We start from the raw sequence: 5,918 nt of genomic DNA, 5'->3' as shown, positions 1-5,918 counted from the left end.
ACACACACACACACACACACACACAGACACACACACACACATACACACACACACACACACACACAGGGCCGCGAGCACAAAGGGTTAATGCTGCTCCTGTGCTCCCGCTCCGACCCACATAGCCGACGGAACGCAGCGCGCGCCCGTGCTTTATAGCGTTATTTTATTTATTCGCTTTCACTGCCAACACCAACAGGCATACACAAACACAAACACGACTCGTTTCGACCGTGGTGTGAGTGAGGCGGGGGTCTCTCAATCTCTCTCTCCCTCCCTCCCCCTCCCTCTCTCTCGCGCAGGCCCTCTCTCGCGCTGATTCCGCTGGCCGCTCGCTCTCCTGCTTGCGGATTCGACACCCCCGTCATGGACTAGCCGCTCGCCTCGGTTCGTCGCATCGGGAATACAAAGGAAAAAACACACATACTCTCCAGCAAACACATCCATATAGACACACACACAGATCGGTGTCGAAGCTGCATCGGCACCCGAACAGGACGGTATAGCCGTTGCCGTGCATCGAACGATGAGCCTGGTCATCGCGGAGCTTCATTCTGAGTAGAGGGTTCAGGCCAGAGACGTTGCTATTTTAATTTAATACCGAGAAGATGGCGAACGATTCTCCAGCGAAAAGCTTGGTGGACATAGACCTCGCCGCCCTGCGGGTGAGTAGCGGGCCGCTCCATCGCGACACAGATTCGGTCTCTGTTTGTGCAGGCTTTGGGTTTATCGAGGGGTTTAACACCCTGGCGGCTCCGGGAAAACCTAGCGGCGGTGTCGCTTCAGGCGACGGGGCTGTCAAAGTGGCGTTCGCTGGGCTGTTTGTTATTGATAGATCGGTTACGGGTCCGCGGTTCCGACCGTCCCTTTGTTTGTAAAGCCTTTCGTGTGCGCTCGGCTCGGGCACCGCGGTTGCCCACCGACACCATGGGAAAAAAATGCATCATGAATTGACTGTTTGTGGTGTTATATTGTTAACGTTCATCGTTTTGTTCTATTTTCTGCAGGATCCGGCCGGAATATTCGAGCTCGTGGAAGTGGTCGGTAATGGCACCTACGGACAAGTCTACAAGGTGGGTCTGCGGACATGCTGCTCGCGCCCCCACCCTTATTTTCCCTCGGTGCTGTTTTGTGTATAGTGTGTGCATGTGTGTGATTGGGTGTGTTTTGTGTTTCGGAATCATGTAGCACTAACGCGAAGACAGTGCGGCTGTGTGTGTGGCTCGCTCGCGGCGTCCCGCTGCAGGCAGCTCCATGGCCACTAGAGGATTAGAGCTCGCGGTAAGAACGGAGGAGACCTGGGTTAGCCGGGACCTCCGCCCCGGTATCCGCGTCGGGCGCCTCGTTCGTGCAGCATCGGAAGCTGCAGCTCATTGTTGTGTGGCGATAGCACATTGGGCTAACAAGGCGAGTGAGCTAATGTGTTGCTGTAATCACCCGACTGCCGGGCCAATGGGCGTGATGACAGAGGCTGCGGTACTTAGCCGACGTTGTTAGCTTAGCTGCGCGTTCAATGGGTGTGCTCTCCCGGTTGCGCATTTGTCGTGCTGCGGATCGAACGGGGAGTGATGCGGTGAACCGGAGCTGTGCTCCAGGCAGATAGGCTACTATGGAAATGTGCGGGTGTCCGCCAGTCCGGCGCGGCGCGGGGCGAGCCGACCCCGCGTCCTGTGTCCGCATCATCGCTGTTGTCTGACCGAATGTGGGCCAGCCCGGGGTGGCAGAACGGGGTCAGCTCGCGCTCATGACGTCTGTTCACAGGCAGCTGCGTGGAAGAAAATGCCGCAGATGGGCGCGTGTGGTGTGTCCTGCTGGCTGGGTGGCAGGCGCGAGCACACGGATGAAGGCCTCATCGATATGTAGTTCTGTTCATGTTGGAGACTCACGTCTAACAAACAGCACTCACGCCATGTTTGTGTTTAGAAATGAAAAGGCCATAAGGTTTGTCTGTGTGTGTGTGTGTGTGTATGTGTGTGTGTGTGTGGCAGAGACTGGAGACTAACCTTGCCCAGGATGTACCCCTACTGTTATTATGACATCATCATAGTGGGGTGATCCAACACACACACACACACACACACCTAACATTTTTATATCAGCCCACCAATCATATTTGTCACAGAAGGGAGTCAGACATTTGCAGAGGTGCTTTGACAGACATGGGTTTAGAACATCCAATACGCATACATACTGTACATACACACACACATACACTTACACACACACACACACACACACACACACACACACACACACACACCACACATAGAAACTAAGTATATATACTCTTTTGATCCCGTGAGGGAAATTTGGTCTCTGCATTTATCCCAATCCGTGAATTAGTGAAACACACACAGCACACAGTGAACACACAGTGAGGTGAAGCACACACTAATCCCACTAAACACACTCAGCACACAGTGAGCACACAGTGAGGTGAAGCACACACTAATCCCGATGCAGTGAGCTGCTTGCAACAACAGCGGCGCTCGGGGAGCAGTGAGGGGTTAGGTGCCTTGCTCAAGGGCACTTCAGCCATTCCTACTGGTCGGGGTTCGAACCGGCAACCCTCCGGTTACAAGTCTGAAGCGCTAACCAGTAGGCCACGGCTGCCCAATACACCACACACCCACACACACACACACACACACCTCACACACACACCACACACATACACCACACACACACACCACACACACACAGTGTGTACACATCATGGCTGCACCACACAGCATGTGGACGCGTACGCATCATGGCTGTCATGTGTATTCTGCGTTTGTTTGGTGCGTGGGTAACATCATGTGTGCGCTAGATGCAACATGCAGTATCAGGTGTTTTTGGCTGCGTTTCATGCTGCAAGTGTGTTGACAGGACGGTGCAGGTTGCATACGCGTACACTTGGTCTAACAGCCAGTACTACTGAGCCCTAACAACTGATACAGAGAAGGCATCACCTAGGCTACATCACATAGTAACACTTCCTATTACAACTGATACAGAGAAGGTATCACCTAGCAACACTTCCTATTACAACTGATACAGAGAAGGCATCACCTAGGCTACATCACAGCAACACTTTCTATTACAACTGATACAGAGAAGCCATCACCTAGGCTACATCACATAGCAACACTTCCTATTACAACTGATACAGAGAAGGCATCACCTAGGCTACATCACAGCAACACTTTCTATTACAACTGATACAGAGAAGCCATCACCTAGGCTACATCACATAGCAACACTTCCTATTACAACTGATACAGAGAAGGCATCACCTAGGCTACATCACAGCAACACTTTCTATTACAACTGATACAGAGAAGCCATCACCTAGGCTACATCACATAGCAACACTTCCTATTACAACTGATACAGAGAAGGCATCACCTAGGCTACATCACAGCAACACTTTCTATTACAACTGATACAGAGAAGCCATCACCTAGGCTACATCACATAGCAACACTTCCTATTACAACTGATACAGAGAAGGCATCACCTAGGCTACATCACAGCAACACTTTCTATTACAACTGATACAGAGAAGCCATCACCTAGGCTACATCACATAGCAACACTTCCTATTACAACTGATACAGAGAAGGCATCACCTAGGCTACATCACAGCAACACTTTCTATTACAACTGATACAGAGAAGCCATCACCTAGGCTACATCACATAGCAACACTTCCTATTACAACTGATACAGAGAAGCCATCACCTAGGCTACATCACATAGTAACACTTCCTATTACAACTTATACAGAGAAGGTATCACCTAGCAACACTTCCTATTACAACTGATACAGAGAAGGCATCACCTAGGTTACATCACAAAGCAACACTTCCTATTACAACTGATACAGAGAAGCCATCACCTAGGCTACATCACATACAGTAGCAACACTTCCTATTACAACTGATACAGAGAAGGTATTACCTAGCAACACCTCCTATTACAACTGATACAGAGAAGCCATCACCTAGTCTACATCACATAGCAACACTTCCTATTACAACTGATACAGAGAAGGCATCACCTATGCTACATCACATAGCAACACTTCCTATTACAACTGATACAGAGAAGGCATCACCTAGGCTACATCACATAGCAACCTAGGCTACATCACATAGCAACACTTCCTATTACAACTGATACAGAGAAGGCATCACCTAGACTACATCACATAGCAACACTTCCTATTACAACTGATACAGAGAAGGCATCACCTAGGCTACATCACATAGCAACACTTCCTATTACAACTGATACAGAGAAGGCATCACCTTGGCTACATCACATAGCAACACTTCCTATTACAACACAGAGAAGCCATCATCTAGGCTACATCACATAGCAACACTGCCTATTACAACTGATATAAGTAAGTATATATATATATATGGTTGATGTGGACGGGCTTTAGAGCAGTAGATGGGCTTTAGAGCAGTAGGTGATGTGGATGGGCTTTAGAGCAGTAGATGGGCTTTAGAGCAGTAGGTGATGTGGATGGGCTTTAGAGCAGTAGATGGGCTTTAGAGCAGTAGGTGATGTGGATGGGCTTTAGAGCAGTAGGTGATGTGGATGGGCTTTAGAGCAGTAGGTGATGTGGATGGGCTTTAGAGCAGTAGATGCGCAGCAAGAATTTCCTCTAGTTGTAACAATAACAATAATTCATTAGGTCTAATTTAGCTAAAACATTAAATATTTTAAGCTCAATGTACAATGCGGAAAAAAACCCACAATAACAATGTCACAATCAGGAATTATTTGAATAAGACGGTAGTTTCAGTTTTGCACTGACAGGCTTTAAAGTAAGCTAGTTAAGTAAGCTACCCTGCATATACATCAGTTCTAGGCTCAATTTCATTTCCAGGGTTTGTCTGGCTTGTGAGGGCGTGGCATCACGATTGCTTCCGTCGTGATGTCGGTCAACCATCACGATGGGCGATGACCATCGGCCCAACCCTAATGTCAACCCATCCCATATCCACTCATCTAATGTATAGCGCCACCTAGTGGAAAATGAAAAAGCAAAAACGAGGCATTGCAATTCCAGGTATCTTTGGCTGACATGTTCAAAACTGCACGGAATTTGTGTAGGATCAGGACACTCTCTGAATGCAGGCCGACTGTTGTGAACTTCTGTCCGTGGGGGGGGCATACTATAAATGAATTTATGTGTACATTTAGTGACTGTACACTACGCATGCACACACACACACACACTCATGAACACATGCAAACCACACATAAACATACATGCACATACATGCAGGCACACATACACACACACACACACACACACACACACACACACACACACACATACATACACACCAACAAGAACAGACACACAAACACACACACACAGGTCACACACGTATGCGTGCATACACACACACACACACACATAGACACACACACACATAACGACACACACACACACATTTACATATGCAAATTACACACACACACACACATATACAGGACACATGCAAATGCAAACACACAGGTACGAATGCTGACACACAAACACACACAAACACACACACACACACACACACACACACATACATACACACCAACAAGAACAGACACACAAACACACACACACAGGTACGCATGCACTCACACACGTATGCGTGCATACACACACACACACACACATAGACACACACACACATAACGACACACACACACACATTTACATATGCAAATTACACACACACACACACATATACAGGACACATGCAAATGCAAACACACAGGTACGAATGCTGACACACAAACACACACAAACACACACACACACACACACACACACACACACACACACACACACACACAGAGACTAGCTGGTTCCACCCTTGTGTTCTGTTCTTGCTGGTTCCACCCTTGTGTTCTGTTCT

The 5,918-nt window shown here is 48.2% G+C and overlaps 1 protein-coding gene across 2 annotated transcripts in view; it reads left to right on the top strand.

Annotated features, from left to right (window-relative positions):
• The first annotated feature begins 378 nt into the window (after positions 1-378).
• LOC143100011 (mitogen-activated protein kinase kinase kinase kinase 4-like) overlaps positions 379-5,918 on the top strand; it is an 89,825-nt gene continuing 84,285 nt past the window's right edge. For both annotated transcript variants that reach the window (XM_076262942.1, XM_076262941.1), the window contains exons 1-2: positions 379-662; positions 1,005-1,070. In XM_076262942.1, the coding sequence (XP_076119057.1) occupies positions 606-662; positions 1,005-1,070 (123 nt within the window). In that variant the 5' untranslated portion in view covers positions 379-605. The remainder of the gene's footprint in view (positions 663-1,004; positions 1,071-5,918) is intronic.

Source organism: Alosa pseudoharengus, unplaced genomic scaffold (assembly GCF_046254945.1).
Source record: "Alosa pseudoharengus isolate Yale_2024_CS ecotype anadromous, Long Island Sound unplaced genomic scaffold, YU_APseudo_1.1 YU_APseudo_1.1_scf_3, whole genome shotgun sequence".
Lineage (NCBI taxonomy): Eukaryota > Metazoa > Chordata > Actinopteri > Clupeiformes > Clupeidae > Alosa > Alosa pseudoharengus.
This window is presented reverse-complemented; position numbering and strand designations above follow the sequence as displayed.